Below are 20,189 nucleotides of genomic sequence, written 5' to 3' on the forward strand. Positions count from 1 at the left end.
GCGAAGGATATCCTACAGACACCCGACAAGGCCCAAATCCCCGTCATTCGCATGAGAAAGAGACGGAGATATCGTGGACGTAGGTCGGGGTGCCTTGTAAGGATCCGACGGCGAGCGAGTAAACTGCCTCTCCCATCAATCCTATTAGCCAATCTTCAATCATTTGAGAATAAATTGGATTACCTAAGATTACGGTTATCCTACCAACGGGACATTAAAAACTGTAATATCTTATGTTTCACCGAGTCGTGGCTGAATGACGACATGGACAACATACAGTTAGCGGGCTATACGCTACATCGTTAGGATAGAACGGCTGACTCCGATAAGACAAGGGGTGGCGGTCTGTGTATATTTGTAAACAACAGCTGGTGCACAAAATCAAATACTAAGGAAGTCTCAAGGTTTTGCTCGCCTGAGGTAGAGTATCTTATGATAAGCTGTATACCACACTATTTACCAAGAGAGTTTTCATCTATATTTTTCATAGCTGTCTATTTACCACCACAAACCAATGCTGGCATTAAGATTGCACTCAATGAGCTGTATAAAGGCCATAAGTGAACAGGAAAACGCTCATCCAGAGGCAGCGCTCCTAGTGGCCGGGGACTTTAATGCAGGGAAACTTAAATCCGTTCTACCTCATTTCTACCAGCATGTTAAATGTGCAACCAGAGGAAAAAAAACTCTAGACCACCTTTACTCCACACACAGAGACGCATACAAAGCTCTCCCTCGCCCTCCATTTGGTAAATCTGACCATAACTCTATCCTCCTGATTCCTGCTTATAAGCAAAAACTAAAGCAGGAAGCACCAGTGACTCGGTTAATAAAAAAAGTGGTCAGATGATGCAGATGCTAAGCTACAGGACTGTTTTGCTAGCACAGACTGGAACATGTTCCGGGATTCTTCAGATAGCATTGAGGAGTACACCACATCAGTCACTGGCTTCATCAATAAGCGCATCGTCCCCACAGTGACCGTACGTACATACCCCAACCAGAAGCCATGGATTCCCGCTATGCCCTCCGACGAACCATCAAACAGGCAAAGAGTCAATACAGGACTAAGATTGAATCGTACTAAACCGGCTCCGACGCTTGTCGGATGTGGCAGGGCTTGAAAACTATTACAGACTACAAAGGGAAGCACAGCCGCGAGCTGCCCAGTGACACAAGACTTCCAGACGAGCTAAACCACTTCTATGCTCGCTTCGAGGCAAGCAACACTGAAGCATGTATGAGAGCACCAGCTGTTCCGGATGACTATGTGATCATGCTCTCCGTAGCCGATGTGAGTAAGACTTTTAAGCAGGTCAACATTCACAAGGCCGCAGGGCCAGACGGATTACCAGGACGTGTACTCCGAGCATGTGCTGACCAAATGGCAAGTGTCTTCACTGACATTTTCAACATGTCCCTGACTGAGTCTGTAATACCAACATGTTTCAAGCAGACCACCATAGTCCCTGTGCCCAAGGACACTAAGATAACCTGCCTAAATGACTACCGACCCGTAGCACTGACGTCTGTAGCCATGAAGTGCTTTGAAAGGCTGGTCATGGCTCACATCAACACCATTATCCCAGAAACCCTAGACCCATTCCAATTTGCATACCGCCCCAACAGATCCACAGATGATGCAATCTCTATTGCACTCCACACTGCCCTTTCCCACCTGGACAAGAGGAACACCTACGTGAGAATGCTATTCATTGACTACAGCTCAGCATTCAACACCATAGTGCCCTCAAAGCTCATCACTAAGCTAAGGATCCTGGGACTAAACACCTCCCTCTGCAACTGGATCCTGGACTTCCTGACGGGCCGCCCCCAGGTGGTAAGGGTAGGTAACAACACATCTGCCACACTGATCCTCAACACGGGGGCCCCACAGGGGTGCGTGCTCAGTCCCCTCCTGTACTCCCTGTTCACCCATGACTGCATGACCAGGCACGACTCCAACACCATCATTAAGTTTGCCGACGACACAATAGTGGTAAGCCTGATCACCGACAACGATGAGACAGCATATAGGGAGGTGGTCAGAGACCTGGCCGTGTGGTGCCAGGATAACAACCTCTCCCTCAACGTGACCAAGACAAAGGAGATGATTGTGGACTACAGGAAAAAAAAGAGGACTGAGCATGCCCCCATTCTCATCGACGGGCTGTAGTGGAACAGGTTGAGAGCTTCAAGTTCCTTGGTGTCCACATAACCAACGAACTATCATGGTCCAAACACACCAAGACAGTCATGAAGAGGGCACGGCAAAGCCTATTCCCCCTCAGGAGACTGAAAAGATTTGGCATGGGTCCTCAGATCCTCAAAAAATTCTACAGCTGCGCCATCGAGAGCATCCTGACTGGTTGCATCACCGCCTGGTATGGCAACTGTTCGGCCTCCGACCGCAAGGCACTACAGAGGGTAGTGCCTACGGCCCAGTACATCACAGGGGCCAAGCTTCCTGCCATCGAGGACCTCTATACCAGGCGGTGTCAGAGGAAGGTCCTCAAAATTGTCAAAGACTCCAGCCACCCTAGTCATAGACTGTTCTCTCTGCTACCGCACGGCAAGCGGTACCGGAGTGCCAAGACTAGGTCCAAAAGACTTCTCAACAGCTTCTACCCCCAAGCCATAAGACTCCTGAACAGCTAATCATGGCTACCCAGACTATTTGCACTGCCCCCCCACCCCATCTTTTTACGCTGCTGCTACTCTGTTAATTATTTATGCATAGTCACTTTAACTCTACCCACATGTACATATTACTTCAACTACCTCAACTAGCCGGTGCCCCCGCACATTGACTCTGCACCGGTACCCCCCTGTATATATAGCCTCCCTACTGTTATTTTATTTTACTTCTGCTCTTTTTTTCTCAACACTTTCTTGTTGTTGTTTTATTTTACTTTTTTATTAAAAATAAATGCACTGTTGGTTAAGGGCTGTAAGTAAGCATTTCACTGTAATGTCTGCACCTGTTGTATTCGGCGCATGTGGCCAATACAATTTGATTTTTAACTGTCAGCAGGACAATAACCTATTTTTATTGTTTTTTTTATTTATTCAACCTTTATTTAACCAGTTAAGCCAGTTGAGAACAAGTTCTCATTTACAACTGCGACCTGGCCAAGATAAAGCAAAGCAGTGCGATAAAAACAACACAGAGTTACATATGGGGTAAAACAAAACAAAGTAAAAAATACAACAGAAAATATATATACAGTGTGTGCAAATGTAGCAAGTTATGGAGGTAAGGCAATAAATAGGCCATAGTGCAAAATAATTACAATTAGTATTAACACTGGAATGATAGATGTGCAAGAGAATGTGCAAATAGAGATACTGGGGTTTAAATGAGCAAAATAAATAACAATATGGGGATGAGGTAGTTGGGTGGGCTAATTTCAGATGGGCTGTGTACAGGTGCAGTGATCGATAAGGTGATCTGACAACTGATGCTTAAAGTTAGTGAGGGAGATAAGAGTCTCCAGCTTCGGAGATTTTTGCAGTTCGTTCCAGTCATTGGCAGCAGAGAACTGGAAGGTATGGCGGCCACAGGAGGTGTTGGCTTTGGGGATGACCAGTGAGATATACCTGCTGGAGCGCATACTACGGGAGGGTGTTGCTATGGTGACCAATGAGCTAAGGTAAGGCGGGGATTTGCCTAGCAGTGATTTATAGATGGCCTGGAGCCAGTGGGTTTGGCGACGAATATGTAGTGAGGACGAGCCAACAAGAGCGTACAGGTCACAGTGGTGGGTAGTATATGGGGCTTTGGTGACAAAACGGATGGCACTGTGATAGACTACATCCAATTTGCTGAGTAGAGTGTTGGAGGCTATTTTATAAATGACATTGCCGAAGTCAAGGATCGGTAGGATAGTCAGTTTTACGAGGGCATGTTTGGCAGCATGAGTGAAGGAGGCTTTGTTGCGAAATAGGAAGCCTTTTCTAGATTTAACTTTGGATTGGAGATGCTTAACGTGAGTCTGGAAGGAGAGTTTACAGTCTAACCAGACACTTAGGTATTTGTAGTTGTCCACATACTCTAGGTCAGACCAGTCGAGAGTAGTGATTCTACTCGGGTGGGCGGTTGCCAGCAGCGTTCGATTGAAGAGCATGCATTTAGTTTTACTAGTGTTTAAGAGCAGTTGGAGGCTACGGAAGGAGTGTTGTATGGCATTGAAGCTCGTTTGGAGGTTTGTTAACACAGTGTCCAATGATGGGCCAGATGTATACAAAATGGTGTCGTCTGCGTAGAGGTGGATCTGAGAGTCACCAGCAGCAAGAGTGACATCATTGATATACACAGAGAAAAGAGTCGGCCCAAGATTTGAACCCTGTGGCACCCCCATAGAGACTGCCATAGGTCCAGACAACAGGCCCTCCGATTTGACACATTGAACTCTATCTGAGAAGTAGTTGGTGAACCAGGCGAGGCAGTCATTTGAGAAACCAAGGCTGTTTAGTCTGCCAATAAGAATGCGGTGGTTGACAGAGGCGAAAGCCTTGGCCAGGTCGATGAAGACGGCTGCACAGTACTGTCTATTATCGATCGCGGTTATAATATCGTTTAGGACCTTGAGCGTGGCTGAGGTGCACCCATGACCAGCTCGGAAACCGGATTGCATAGCGGAAAAGGTACGGTGGGATTCAAAATGGTCGGTGATCTGTTTGTTAACTTGGCTTTCAAAAACTTTCGAAAGGCAGGGCAGGATGGATATAGGTCTGTAACAGTTTCGACCCTTTGAAGAGGGGGATGACCGCGGCAGCTTTCCAATCTCTGGGGATCTCAGACGTTACAAAAAACCAAAAAACACAAGGCCAAATATACACTGAGTGTACAAAACATTAGGAACACTTTCCTAATATTGAGTTGCTCTCAGAACAGCCCCAATTCATCGGGGCATGGACTCCACAAGGTGTCGAAAGCGTTCCACATGGATGCTGGCCCATGTTGACTCCAATGATTCCCACAGTTGTGTCAAGTTGGCTGGATGTCTTGATACACACGGGAAACGGTTGAGCGTGACAAACCCAGCAGTGTTGCAGTTTACGACACACTCAAACCGGTGCGCCTGGCACTTACTATCATATGCCGTTCAAAAGGCACTTAAATCTTTTGTCTTGCCCATTCACCCTCTGAACGGCACACATACACAACCCATGTCTCAATTGCCTTTAACCTGTCTCCTCCCCTTCAGCTACACTGATTGAAGTGGATTTAACAAGTGACATCAATAAGGGATCATACCTTTCACCTAGATTCACCTGGTCAGTCTATGTTATGGAAAGAGCAGGTGTTTGTAATGTTTTGTACACTCAGTATACACTGAAGTTGCTTACCAAGATGACATTGACTGTTCCTGTGTGGCCTAGTTACAGTTTTGACTTAATTCGGCCTGAAAATCTATGGCAAGACTTGAAAATGGCTGTCTAGCAATGATCAACAACCAACTTGACAGAGCTTAAAGAATTTTTAAAAGAATAATGTGAAAATATTGTACAATCCAGATGTACAAACTCTTAGAGACTTACCCAGAAAGACTCAAAGCTCTAATCACTGCCAAAGGTGACTCTAACATGTATTGAGTCAGGGGTGTGAATGAGATATTTCTGTATTTCATTTTCACTTTGTCATTATGGGGTATTGTGTATAAATGGGTGAGAAAAAAATATATTTAATCCATTTTTAATTCAGGCTGCAACACAACAAAATATGGAATAAGTCAAGGGGTGTGAATACTTTCTGAAGGCACTATAGATAACACTGCATCTCTAGTGTGATTCTGACACACACAACAGCTATAGCATAACATGTGTCTGTGTCCCGATATTGTCTGAGAATGTTTTTCTTGTCTTCACACAACCCAACAAACTGCCTTGGTCCCTATTTAGCCCTAGAAACAATCCACCACATTGACACTAAACACCCAGGCCAGGGGGGCACTTAAGCACTTAGCAAAGATTTCATTTCTCCTCACATCAATATCAAATCAATGTGTTTATTTTCTAAGAGGTCGTCCAGAAAAAATATATATACTTATGGTATCACAAATCAAACACACACACGCTGACCCGCCACTCAGCAGTCAATACAAAATCAAATAGAGAGTGGTAGTAGAGTAGTCTAATGTGAATATCTATATTTCACAGTAACAACTACCTAAACTAGTTCCATATAGTCTCTCCCAGGCAGTTGCAGCCAACAGTGGACAGAACCTCCCTCTAAGAGACAGGACACCAACATGGAGTCCCACCCTCTTCCTCGGTCCCCTCCTGCCCCTCTGCCCTGTGATGCCTCTGTCTGTCTGTCTGTCCCACATAATGCGTGGCCATTAACTAGTTGTAGCCCAGACAGACATTTATTACTATTGATCTACCTGGTCCCAGCCAGAGACTTTTGTTCTCTCGGCTCGAGGCTTTGAACTCAATTAAATTATGAATTTCAATCTGATAGACTGCAAGCTCTTTAGCCCGGCGTGGCCGAGGCAGGTAGTGGATTAATTAGAATCAGCAGTGCTGGGAGTCACCCTCTGCGCCTCATGGATCATGTTGTTTTAATGCAAAGTAAAGAGCCACAAACACAGGCCCCGGCTCAGCCAGCCAGGTATATAGTGACAGGGACTGCCACTGTCACAAAGCACATGCCGAGGACAGGACAGGAGGAGATTCTGTCTGGAGATTATTTAACCTAGCCCAGTCCCCCCACACACACACAAAATGCATTTACTACCTGCCAATATCAATTAAAGCATTGTCCACTTCATCTCACTGTGGTCTTCCTCCTGCCTTGCTCTCTGCCTCGCTCTTCCTCCCTCTACCTTTTTGGCTCCTTCTCTTCAAATGATTTCTTTCTGTGATTGTCTGTTGCTTTACCTGCACCTTAACTTCTCACCCTTTCTCTGAGATTACATCCGCCCAATTCCGAACCTCCCACATTGTTTACATGTTTCCGCTCTGCAATCAGCCTAACCTAAGTCTTAAATTGTGTTTTTGTTGCTACCTGCAAATCCCACCACAGCCCATTCCCCAGCCGGGCAGCACACAGCCAGATTGCTGCTTGTTTGTTTGACACAAATTCCCAACGAGGAGGCCAGGATGTCTGAGCTTTCACCAATGAAAAGGAAAAGTCCTCTCAGGGTCTTAGTTACTGTGCACTTAGCAGTGGGTGTAATTGTGGATTATTGGGTCTGGACTCTGGACACACACAGTGTCCATGGGGAGGGAAAGGAGACAGAGGGAGGGAGGCAGGGACTGGGAAGTGTGAGGAGCCCGGGGCAGGGTCATGACCTCAGGGTGGTGGGGGTTTGGGTAGGTCACAGCCAGGGGGGGCTGCTGGTGAAACTGGTGCTCTAGTCTGGACAAAGGATTGGTCACAGTCTGATGGTGGAGACACTGACTCAATAACACACAACAGCTGTGATTGGAATTCTCCAGATTCTACAGGAATTCAAGTAGTCATGAAATTAAAATTCCTTTGTAAACTGATTAAGCAGTGTCCCATACAGTGCCTTGCAAAAGTATTCATCCCCCTTGGCGTTTTTCCTATTTTGTTCATTACAACCTGTAATTTAAATAGATTTTTATTAGGATTTCATGTAATGGACATACACACAATAGTCCAAATTGGTGAAGTGAAATGAAAAAAATAACTTAAAGGGAGTGCTCCTAATCTCAGCTTGTTACCTGTATAAAAGACACCTGTCCACAGAAGCAATCAATCAATCAGATTCCAAACTCTCCACCATGGCCAAGACCAAAGAGCTCTCCAAGGATGTCAGGGACAAGATTGTAGACCTACACAAGGCTGGAATGGGCTACAAGACCATCGACAAGCAGCTTGGTGAGAAGGTGACAACAGTTGGTGCGATTATTCACAAATGGAAGAACAAAAAAAACAAAATAACTGTCAATCTCCCTCGGCATTGGGGCTCCATGCAAGATCTCACTTCGTGGAGTTGCAATGATCATGAGAACGGTGAGGAATCAGCCCAGAACTACACGGGAGGATCTTGTCAATGATCTCAAGGCAGCTGGGACCATAGTCACCAAGAAAACAATTGGTAACACACTACGCCGTGAAGGACTGAAATCCTGCAGCGCCCGCAAAGTCCCCCTGCTCAAGAAAGCACATATACAGGCCCGTCTGAAGTTTGCCAATGAACATCTGAATGATTCAGAGGAGAACTGGGTGAAAGTGTTGTGGTCAGATGAGACCAAAATCGAGCTCTTTGGCATCAACTCAACTCGCCATGTTTGGAGGAGGAGGAATGCTGCCTATGACCCCAAGAACACCATCCCCACCGTCAAACATGGAGGTGTAAACATTATGCTCTGGGGGTGTTTTTCTGCTAAGGGGACAGGACAACTTCACCGCATCAAAAGGACGATGGACGGGGCCATGTACAGCCAAATCTTGGGTGAGAACCTCCTTCCCTCAGCCAGGGCATTGAAAATGGGTCCAAACACACCAAGACAGTCGTGAAGAGGGCACGACAAAGCCTATTTACACTCAGGAGACTGAAAAAATGTGGCATGGGTCATCAGATTCTCAAAAAGTTTTACAGCTGCACCATCGAGAGCATCCTGACAGGTTGCATCACTGCCTGGTATGGCAACTGCTCTGCCTCCGACCGCAAGGCACTACAGAGGGTAGTGCATACTGCCCAGTACATCACTGGGGCCAAGCTTCCTGCCATCCAGGACCTCTATACCAGGCGATGACAGAGGAAGGCCCTAAAAATGTCAAAACTCCAGCCATCCTAGTCATAGACTGTTCTCTCTGCTACCGCATGGCAAGCGGTACCGGAGCGCCAAGTCTAGGTCCAAAGGGCTTCTCAACAGCTTCTACCCCCAAGCCATAAGACTCCTGAACAGCTAATCAAATGGCTACCCCCTCATCAGCCACAGGAACTGAGCCTCCAGGGATACAAAGGATTGACTATGTGGTGTGTTAGTGAAGTAGACTGTAGGTGTGTTTAGGAGGTATGCTTGGCTGTCGAAGACTAGTGAGTGACAGAGAGCTCAAATCAAATCAAATCATATTTATTTGTCACATACACGTGTTTAGCAGATGTTATTGCGGGTGTAGTGAAATGCTTGTGCTTCTAGCTCCGACAGTGCAGTAATTTCTAACAAGTAATAGCTAACAATTTCACAACATATACCCAATACACACAAATCTAAGTAAGGAATGGAATTAAGAATACACTACCGGTCAATTATTTTAGAACACCTACTCATTCAAGGGTTTCTCTTTATTTTTTACTATTTTCTGCGTTGTAGAATAATAGTGAAGACATCAAAACTATAAAATAACACATATGGAATCATGTAGTAACCAAAAGTGTTAAACAAATCAAAATATATGTTATATTTGAGATTCTTCAAATAGCTACCCTTTGTGGTAGCCATGCTGGTTACGTGTGCCTTGAATTCTAAATAAATCACAGACAGTGTCACCAGCAAAGCACCCCCACACCATAACACCTCCTCCTCCATGCTTTACGGTGGGAACACCACATGCAGAGATCATCCGTTCACCCACACCACATCTCACAAAGACACGGCGGTTGGAACCAAAAATATCAAATTTGTACTCCAGACCAAAAGGACACATTTCTACCGGTATAATGTCCATTGCTCGTGTTTCTTGGCCCAAGCAGGTCTCTTCTTCGTTTTGGTGTCCTTTAGTCGTGGTTTCTTTGCAGCAATTCGACCATGAAGGCCTGATTCACACAGTCCCCTCTGAACAGTTGATGTTGAGATGTGTCTGTGACTTGAACTCTGTGAAGCATTTATTTAGGCTGCAATTTCTGAGGCTGGTAACTCTAATGAACTTATCCTCTGCAGCAGAGGTAACTCTGGGTCTTCCATTCCTGTGGTTGTCCTCGTGAGAGCCAGTTTCATCATAGCACTTGATGGTTTTTGCGACTGAACTTGAAGAAACTTTCAAAGTTCTTGACATTTTCCGTATTGACTGACCATTATGTCTTAAAGTAATGATGAACTGTTGTTTCTCGTTGCTTATTTGAGCTGTTCTTGCCTTAATATGGACTTGGTATTTTACCAAATAGGGCTATCCCCCCCGTCACAACATAACTGATTGGCTCAAATACATTAAGAAGGAAATAAATTCCACATATTAACTTTTAAGAAGGCACACCTGTTAATTGAAATCCATTCCAGGTGACTACCTCTTATTATATTATAGAATACAGTATATACATATAGGATGAGTAATGCAAGATATGTAAACATTATCCATTTCTTAAAGCGGCCAGTGATTTCAATAGGCAGCAGCAGCCTCCAATGTGCTAGTGATGGCTATTTAACAGTATGATGGCCTTGAGATAGAAGCTGTTTTCATTCTCTCGGTCCCAGCTTTGATGCACTTGTACTGACCTCGCCTTCTGGATGATAGCGGGGTGAACAGGCTGGGGTGGTTGATGTCCTTGATGATCTTTTTGGCCTTCCTGTGACATCGGGTGCTCTTGGTGTCCTCAAGGGCGGTTAGTTTGCCCCCGGTAATGCGTTCGGCAGATCGCACCACCCTCTGGAGAGCCATGCGGTTGCGGGCGGTGCAGTTGCCGTCCCAGGCGGTGATACAGCCCAACAGGATGCTCTCAATTGTGCATCTGTAAAAGTTTGTGAGGGTTTTAGGTGCCAAGCCAAATTTCTTCAGCCTCCTGAGGTTGAAGAGGCTCTGTTGCACCTTCTTCACCACACTGTCTGCGTGGGTGGACCATTTCAGTTTGTCAGTGATGTGTACGCCAAGGAACTTGAAGCTTTCCACCTTCTCCACTGCGGTCCCGTCGATGTGGATAGGGGGAGGCACCCTCTGCTGTTTCCTTAAGTCCACGATCATCTCCTTTATTTTGTTGACATTGAGTGAGAGGTTATTTTCCTGGCACCACACTCCCAGAGCCCTCACCTCCTCCCTGTAGGCTGTCTCGTCATTGTTGATAATCAAGCCTTCTACTGTTGTGTCGTCTGCAAACTTGATGATTGTGTTGGAGGCGTGCTTGGCCACGCAGTCATGGGTGAACAGGGAGTACAGGAGGGGGCTGAGCACGCACCCTTGTGGGGCCCCAGTGTTGAGGATCAGCGAAGTGAAGATGTTGTTTCCTACCTTCACCACCTGGGGGTGGCCCGTCAGGAAGTCCAGGACCCAGTTGCACAGTGCAGGGTTCAGACCCAGGGCCTCAAGCTTAATGATGAGCTTGGAGGGTACTATGGTGTTGAATGCTGATCTATAGTCAATCAACAGCATTCTTACATAGGTATTCCTCTTGTCCAGATGGGATAGCACAGTGAGCAGTGTGATGGCAATTGCATCGTCTGTGGATCTATTGGGGCGGTAAGCAAATTGAAGTGGGTCTAGGGTGACAGGTAAGGTAGAGGTGATATGATCCTTGACTAGTCTCTCAAAGCACTTCATGATGACAGAGGTGAGTGCTACGGGGCGACAGTCATTTAGTTCAGTTACCTTTGCTTTCTTGGGTACATAAACAATGGTGGCCATCTTGAAGCATGTGGGGACAGCAGACTGGGATAGGGAGAGATTGAATATGTCCGTAAACACACCAGCCAGCTGGTCTGCGCATGCTCTGAGGACACGGCTAGGGATGCCGTCTGGGCTGGCAGCCTTGCGGGGGTTAACATGCTTAAATGTCTTACTCGCGTCGGCCACCGAGAAGGAGAGCCCACAGTCCTTGTAGTGGGCCGCGTCGGTGGCACTGTGTTATCCTCAAAGCGGGCGAAGAAGGTGTTTAGCTTGTCCGGAAGCGAGACGTCGGTGTCGGTGACGTGGCTGGTTTTCCTTTTGTAGTCCGTGATTGTCTGTAGACCCTGCCACATACGTCTCGTGCCTGAGCCGTTGAATTGAGACTCCACTTTGTCTCTATACTGATGTTTTACCAGTTTAGTTGCCTTGCGGAGTGAGTAGCTACACTGTTTGTATTCTGCCATATTCCCAGTCACCTTGCCGTGGTTAAATGCGGTGGTTCGCGCTTTCAATTTTGCGTGAATGCTGCCATCTATCCACGGTTTCTGGTTAGGGTAGATTTTAAATAGTCACAGTGGGCACAACATCTCCTATACACTTCCTGATAAACTCAGTCACCGTTTCAGTGTATTCGTCTAAATTATTTTCACAAGCTACCCGGAACATATCCCAGTTCTGTGTTCTGCCCCTTTTAACACAATTGTGAATCTCACAGAAATCTTTAAATCCCCTAAAATATCTGACCCTGTGACATCTGCGTCGAGTGCCACTTGACCACTAACCCCAGTTTTTTGGTGTGTGTGTGTGTGTGTGTGTGCAGGGCACGACATTAACGCTTGTCCTCTTGTCCGGGACAAGTTTAAAAAATAGTCGGACAAGAAGAATATAGATTTAAGTTGTCTGAATGGAAAAGTAAAAAAATAAAAATAATAATACAACAAAAAACAACAACACTATTCACAATATCATACAAATACTCTGATCAGAATTGGATCAGAGAGGCCAACATTGGAAATATATTCAAATCTATTTTTCATTTACATCAATAAAAAATGTCAAAGTGTAAGTGATATGTATATGCATATTGGCTTCAGCCTCATCTCCAAACCGATGCTGACATGAGGGAGGTGCCAGAAAATGTAGCCAAACTTTTTGAAACTTTTTATTAGCTACATAAATATAGGCTAAAAGGCAGTCATGTTTGACAAATATAATGAAAGATAATTAACATTAACGTCTAAAGGCTTGATTCTGTCAACATACTCGAGAGGCACGTTCAGATCAAATGGTCACAAGACCAGAGAGTGAAGGACAGTGCCTTGCATATCACCCACCTTGAATCTGAGCAGAGGTGGTCAGCAACTATTTAACCATAAACTTAATTGTTTAAAACCTGGACATTTTATGTCATTTTATGAAGCATGTCTTACCTTGTTTCAAAGTAGCCTTGCCAAAATACAACCACAGAAATGTTGAGGGAATTATTTTATAAACACTTAATGCCATTGAAACCAGCATTTTTCTCATGTTCTATTGGTTTTCAAATCAACTTTATTTTATTGTCCAGCAGCCAAAGGCATAATCCTAGTCATTATTAACCCATGCTAATTTATGCATATTTAGATCTCCCCTCTTTCTAAATTTTGACCAGATATTTTCATCTTTGTCACATAAAACCGCTCGGGCATGTAATTATTTGGTTGTAATTGTAATGTTGCACCAAGGGTGGTCAACCATCCTCCAGGACAGCCTTAAAGGGGCAGTGTTGTATTTTGAGACAGGTTTGAATATGCAAAGAAGCCAATACGCAGAGTGTAGCCTACATTTCTGCTGATTCTCTATGGTAAAGAAGATAGTAATGCATTTTATTTTGTAAAGTGGTTCCTTGCATCATACAATTATGTAAAAATGGTGTTAGAGACATTTTTGTGTGTGTGTGGGGGGGGGGGGGGACAACTGACTTGAGCTTTTGGATAAGAAAAAAAATCAGTCCTACTTGTCCGAAGGGAAAGTGGCTAAGAAAGGTAATGTCAAGCCCTGGTGTGTATGTGTGTGACTCACCTGGCTGTTGATGTCAGCGCTGTTTTGCAGTAACACAGACACCAGGTATTTGTGTCCTCTGTCACAGGCCCAGTGGAGCAAATTTCTGCCCTGAAACACATAAAGGTGTGCCTCTTTATTCCTGCACAAACAGATTCTACTGTACATAATCAGATACTTCAAGGTGCAACAGGTATTGTTTACCATCATTGCAGTAGCAGCTAATGAGTTGGAGTCAAGATACCGAATCAAATATGTGAATCTTTTTTCTCTTAGGTAAAACCCTCAAAGTAAATGTCAGTGCTTGTTTCCACACCTGAACACTATCCATTGTAAATCAGATCTCATGTACTACAATACTTCTTACGCAGCTAAAAAAAAATCAGGTACTTTAGTAAGGTTGCCTAGTCTAGTGAGTGGACAACAGCTGTTATGGATAGTGACAGTGTGTGTGGCCATCTGACCACACACAGAAATGTAAATGCAGTGTGGGGACCTGCTGGAGCGTTCAGTAACATGGAAGGAGGGCGCAACCCTTCCTCACCTCTAATAGAACCATCTATTCCATTCTGTTATGCACCGGCTACACAAAGTTAACCTCACAATAGATTTCTCCCCTTAAGAAAAAATTAATTATGCAGCACAATTTATAACTCAGAGCCTTCAGATCCCAACTATAAAATGAGGTGGTGACAGGATGAGCTCTGCTCTGCCTCCTTGCCAGCAGGAGGGGTCTGTGTGTGTGTAAGGGGTAGGGGAGGTGGAGGGGGGTCAGGGCTTGTCCAGGAGCTCAGGGACAAATTGCGGAGGGCCGGCAGAGTCCTTAGAGGTGATTGATGAGATGCTGTGGAAAAAACCTTGATCAGCCCTCACAGCCTGTCTCCCCTCCTCTCCTTAGCTCCAAACCCCTCATTCTAATACAACCGCCACAGGGAGCTCATTTTTCAAGCAAACTCCCTAAGTCCTATTCTATTGCTCAAATTATATTGATCACAACGGCTGTATGTTAACATTTATATTTATGAGAGAGGCCGGAGCCTAAATACCACTGTGCTTTCTCTCTGTTTTTGACGTGCCCCTTTGATTGTTTGTCACATTTTCATCTTTCCTTTTCTTCTAATACAATAATTCCACTTTGGAACGTTCTGTATATACCCTCAAGAGACCTACAGTACCAGTCAAAAGTTTGGACACACCTACTCATTCAAGGGTTTTTCTTTATTTTTACTATTTTCTACATTGTAGAATAATAGTGAAGACATCAAAACTAATGAAATAACACATATGGAATCATGTATTATCTAAAAAGTGTTAAACAAATCAAAATATATTTTTGATTTTAGATTCTTCAAAGTAGCCACCCTTTGCCTTGATGACACCTTTGCACACTCTTGGCATTCTATCAACCAGTTTCACCTGGAATGCTTATCCAACAGTCTTGAAGGAGTTCCCACATATGCTGAGCACTTGTTGGCTGCTTTTCCTTCACTCTGCAGTCCAACTCATCCCAAACCATCTCAATTGGGTTGGGGTCGGGTGATTGTGGAGGCCAGGTCATCTGATGCAGCACTGCATCACTCTCCTTCTTGGTCAAATAGCCCTTACACAGCCTGGAAGTGTGTTGGGTCATTGTCCTGTTGAAAAACAAATGATAGTCCCACTAAGCCCAAACCAGATAGGATGGTGTATCGCTGCAGAATGCTGTGGTAGCCATGCTGGTTAAGTGTGCCTTGAATTCTAAATAAATCACAGACAGTAACACCAGCAAAGCACCCCCACACCATCACACCTCCTCCTCCATGCTTCACGGTGGGAACCACACACGTGGAGATCATCTGTTCACCTACACCGCGTCTCTCAAATTTGGACACATCAGACAAAAGGACAGATTTCCACCAGTCGAACGTCCATTGCTCGTGTTTCTTGGCCCAAGCAAATCTCTTCTTCTTATTGGTGTCCTTTATTAGTGGTTTCTTTGCAGCAATTCCACCATGAAGGCCTAATTTACGTAGTCTCCTCTGAACAGTTGATGTTGAGATGTGTCTGTTACTTGAACTCTGTGAAGCATTTATTTGGGCTGCAATTTCTGAGGCTGGTAACTAATGAACTTATCCTCTGCAGCAGAGGTAAATCTGGGTCTTCCTTTCCTGTGGCAGAACTCATGAGAGCCAGTTTCATCACAGCGCGTGATGGTTTTTGCGACTGCACTTTAAGAAACTTTTAAAGTTCTTGAAATGTTCCGTATTGACTGACCTTCATGTCTTAAAGTAATGATGGACTGTCGTTTCTCATTCCTTATTTGAGCTGTTCTTGCCATAATATGGACTTGGTCTTTTACCAAAAAGAGCTATCTTCTATTTACCACCCCTACCTTGTCACAACACAACTGATTGGCTCAAACGCATTAAGGAGGAAAGAAATTCCACAAATTAACTTTTAACAAGGCACACCTGTTAATTGAAATGCATTCCAGGTGACTACCTAATGAAGCTGGTTGAGAGAATGCCAAGAGTGTGTAAAGCTGTCATCAAGGCAAAGGGTGGCTACTTTGAAGAACCTCAAATATAACATATATTTTGATTTGTTTAACCCTTTTTGGTTAATAGATTATTCCAAATGTGTTATTTAATAGTTTTGATGTCTTCACTATTATTCTACAATGTAGAAAATTGTAAAAATTAAGAAATGGAATGAGTAGGTGTGTCCAAACTTTTGACTGGTACTGTATGTTTTGGGAAAGAGTGAAGTTCACCATAACCTCTCTACAGGATTGGTCTTCGCAGAGTAAGACAGCACAGTACACTCATAAGTACACCATTGGGATGTCTGGTTGGATTAAAGAGCATTTTCATGAGAAAAAAAATTACTTTGAAATAACCATTTATCGTAAGAAGGAACATAAAAACTTCACTGTAGCACTCTTGTTTGTCTGAGATAACAACAAAAGAAGGAAACGCTACTGGAAATCATCCATCAGGAAGAAGCGCTGGCGCCACTTTTTGTAATAGAAGGTTAAGCTACCTCCCTGTCAGAGTGTTGTAGGGGATTAGCCAATGACAGGCGCTTTGACTCGCACCCACGGTAACACACAACAGACGCGTCTAAAAGGGGCTGAAAGGGCACTCTCCTCAGCCGCTGCCTGCTCCTCAGTCTCTGTGGGAGGGGACCTGTCAACTCAATTGGCTCTAATTGAATGGGGTGGGACTTTGTCCCAGAAAGAGAGAGAAACAAAGGGAAAAGAGGAGTTCCTTGGGCGGTATTACAACATGAAACCCATCCCTCCATTGTTGGGGTACATGGTGGTTAGTGGTGGTTGTGTGGTCTCTCTCAGTGCCATGTTGGGACCTGTGTGAACACTTCACCCGTCTACTGGGACAGCCACTTGTACACTATACAACTACAAAACAGGAATAGGCAAAAACACAAAATATCTCATGATTATTCAGAGTGAGGGAGACAACTTCATGAGGGCTGAGGGGGATTCGATTAGTGAACTCTGACTAGACTGTATTCTCCAGTATATTAGTCACAGTATTGTCTAGAATCAGTCCTTTGTCTTCAGCTCTGGGTAGTTTAATAGAGATATGGTATAGTGTCTCAGCACAGTGTGCAGCATAACAGACCTCTCCAAACAGACCTCCCAACTGACTAAGAATAGTGTGAAGCAGCTAGGGTACTGTAAAACACCAGTCGGTTCTTGTGTCTGTGCAGTGAACACACACACACCCATAAACAGACGTTTGTCACACTTCTGTGTGGGCCATGACTCACAGCATGTGTGATTGATCCCATGCTCATGGCTGGTGTGTGTATGTGTGTGGATGATGTATACCTGTAGTGTGGCCCCCAGACTCTCGTCCCCCCAACAGTAATGAGGCAGCCTCAGTGAGTCATAAAGACTGAGGCGGGCGGCTGGACACCCTGATCTATTCTCCCCATCATTAGGATTATTTCCCCATTCGCCCCACGCCTGCACTGTACATTACAGCTAATGCCTTTGGCCTCTGAAGGGGAGTCAGGGGACCAACCACCCCAGGGGTCAGAGGCCACCACCCAGCTCATATCACCCCCAATTAAAGTGCCAATATCCTCAACTGCTGAAAACATCAAACAACAGTACATTCTGCTGAAGAACAGTCTACTGAGTCACTAATACTGGAGGCTTTGGTTATCAGTGGAAACAAGAGTCATTTATACAGTCTCTAGATTACTAGTGGGACATTCAATTGTAGGCACATTCCAATTAGTGGGATATTCACTACTGCAAGTGGCGAACACAGGCTCTGTCTCTCTATGAATGGATGCCAGAGACCTTCCCTTCCCATCTCGCTCTCAGCTGGGGGCCTATCTGAGATGGACCCATAGAGATAGATAGAGGACTCTAGTGCCTAAAAGCCCATTTTAGCATGGGCAGCTATTTTGAAGTAGTCAACTGGGTGGGACTTCCAATGGGTTAAGGAAGGATCACATGATGCCATCAGGGTCATCAGGAGGGATCAGCCAATGAATTATACTCGTGAGGAAACATTCCATAACTGCAGGTGACAGTAAATAGCCAACCTTGGCTTTATACCTGTGCAAACAACACACTCCAGGTGGCAGTGTGCACCCTTTCAGTTTGTTTATCAACTCATAGAAGCAGTAGAAGAAGAAAATATACTACTTCAAAATGGAGATGGCCTCAATGGCGCTGCCCGTGCTCTCACAGACTCCATAATGGGACAGATACAATGATGCAAAGTCTAAGGATAGACTGCATCAGGGGCTGTGGATTGAACTTCACTACTGCCCTCGGCTGGTCAGTCCGGAGACATGCAGTCCACTGGTAACCAACGCTGGAGTAGCCACACACAGACCTCCACAATCTGGCCTGGCTACTCATACACCAACTGGTTCCTTATTTGAAGAATTGCTGTGATGAGAGGGACTAAGCCATTTACCCTCTGTGATAAATGAATAAAGAGCAGATGAATAGATTTGAGGTCAAAGTGAAAAACATCTAATGATCTTAATGCCTTAAGCTTCTCCCATAGATCTGAGATATATTAATGTGAAGAGTTCCCATGGACTAATAGTCAATTTGAGGCCAAAGACAATGGAGCTACGGGAGGAATATTGTACCATATTGCAAATTAGCTGGTTTTACAGCTGGAATGAATGTATTGTTTAACAAGCGGGGTCTTTGAAGAATGGGTGACACTTACCTCTTCATCTTTTGCGTTGACATCCACTTCCTTGGAACTGATAGCCGTGGTAATGTGTTCTATGTTGTTCTCTCTGCAGTAGTCAAATATGTTCTTGTCTTCTTCCCTGTGAGGGCAGAGGAAGAGAGAAAGCATCAGTCAATGTACCAGTGCATGGAAGTGACGGAACCGTCTGGCATCAGATGAGAAGAGACATCTGTTCTTCAGGGAATTCTCCATCTCAGCAAAAACAATCAACACCACCACACACGCCTCATAAAAATCTAGATCTGAATACAAATTAATAATCATAGTGAAATGAACATTTATTTATCTGTCATTAACAAATTTTGATATGAATACACATCCCAATATCTTGTATTGTATAGGTGTGTGGATGAGGTTAACACCACCGGAAAGATCCCCCCCCCCCCCCCCCTCCACACGCTATGACAGAATGGGTGGGATAAACATAACATTTCCTCCTACTCCTCCCTGGTGAGTCATCCCTGGGGAAGCAGCACGGTACGCCACACTAGCTCTAATTATTCCCCCCCTTAATCACCTCCTGGCATTAGGGCCACGCCAGGCAGGACTGTTGGGGTGGGGGATGCACGGGGACAGAGGGGAAGGGAAGGGGCTATATCTCATTTAGAGATTTACGCCTTCCCCTCTTACCCAGGGATCCTGATTAATTGCATTTAGTGCTCCATTGTCTGACAGAGAGCAACCCAGTCCCAGCCCCAGTGGAGGACAGGACAGGCTGGCAGGGCCCCACACCCCCGAAGTGGGGAGGATAGCATTAACACTATTCGTTAACAGGGGTTAGCGGGGCTAAGAGCTACCTAACTGGAGGGGAATTGAGAAATTATTAGGATATAGTACAGCAGTGGTTCTGCTTAGTGTTTTGCAGTATCAGAATAAGAGATAGGATTATCAAAGAAATAGAGGATACGTAGATCCTAACTGAGGGTGTCAGAAACTCAAAATGGAGCCTAAAATAGCAACAGTGTTAAACAGAGCACTGTGGAACCCTCTCTCCCTTTGTTCCTGATGCTTGCCTTGTGCCTCAATCACAAGTTGATTTATAAACAGCTCATTCCAGTTGAACAGAATAAGGTTACATGTGAGGGCACATTCATTTACATGCTCATGAGAATCATGTTTATTCATAAGTGGGGGGCCAGCCCCTCCCCCTTCTCTGGTGACCCTGCCACGTGGGCACCATCCGTCTCCCACGGCAACTAATCAATGGCGGAGCTCATCAGTCAGGCTGCGCTGGCCGGCGAGGGTTTGGCCAACGGCGGCCGGCCGCCTGACAGCACGCACACGATTAATGGTGCCCTGATAAACGACCCGCCGCACGTCATGCTGGGAAGGTCACAGGCTACTCTGTCATCCCCACTGCCTGGTTAACCACATCTGACTACCAGCCAGGGGAAGGGGGGAGG

The 20,189-nt window shown here is 45.1% G+C and overlaps 1 protein-coding gene across 1 annotated transcript in view; it reads right to left on the bottom strand.

Moving 5' to 3' along the window:
• Positions 1-20,189, bottom strand: part of LOC311148596 (acyl-CoA-binding domain-containing protein 6-like) — a 44,714-nt gene that overhangs the window by 16,387 nt on the left and 8,138 nt on the right. Inside the window, exons 5-6 of the mRNA XM_084185577.1 lie at positions 18,760-18,865; positions 13,577-13,666 (exon numbers count right to left, since the gene is read on the bottom strand). Of these exons, the coding sequence (XP_084041703.1) occupies positions 13,577-13,666; positions 18,760-18,865 (196 nt within the window). The remainder of the gene's footprint in view (positions 1-13,576; positions 13,667-18,759; positions 18,866-20,189) is intronic.

Source organism: Coregonus lavaretus (genome assembly GCF_964263955.1).
Source record: "Coregonus lavaretus genome assembly, chromosome: 21".
Classification (NCBI taxonomy): domain Eukaryota; kingdom Metazoa; phylum Chordata; class Actinopteri; order Salmoniformes; family Salmonidae; genus Coregonus; species Coregonus lavaretus.